We start from the raw sequence: 246 nt of genomic DNA on the forward strand, positions 1-246 counted from the left end.
TTGCTGCAGCAGCAGCAGCAGCAGCAGCAGCAGCAGCAGCAGGAGAAAGTGCTTCCATTGTCTGTCTTTGCTTCTGTGCTGAGGGTACAGCTGAGTCGAAGGCCAGCAGCACCTGAAAGAGGAGCTGCGGCAGCAGCTGCAGCTTCTGCTGCTGCTGCTGCTGCTGCTGCTGCTGCTGCTGCTGCTGCTGGGGGTATTGATATAGAGGAGAGGGGAGCTGCACAGGCAGCCAGCCGCTGCAGCAGC

At 60.6% G+C, this 246-nt stretch overlaps 1 protein-coding gene across 1 annotated transcript in view; it reads right to left on the reverse strand.

The window, feature by feature from the left end:
* Positions 1–58, reverse strand: part of EMH_0096030 (uncharacterized protein) — a gene marked incomplete at both ends in the record, with an annotated part of 1,382 nt that extends 1,324 nt beyond the window's left edge. The window contains one exon of the mRNA XM_013502322.1: positions 1–58. Coding sequence (XP_013357776.1) covers positions 1–58 — 58 coding nt within the window.
* Positions 59–246: the final 188 nt, after the last annotated feature.

This window comes from Eimeria mitis, genomic scaffold (genome assembly GCF_000499745.2).
Source record: "Eimeria mitis Houghton genomic scaffold, Emh_scaff8859, whole genome shotgun sequence".
In the NCBI taxonomy this organism is placed as follows: Eukaryota; Apicomplexa; class Conoidasida; order Eucoccidiorida; family Eimeriidae; genus Eimeria; species Eimeria mitis.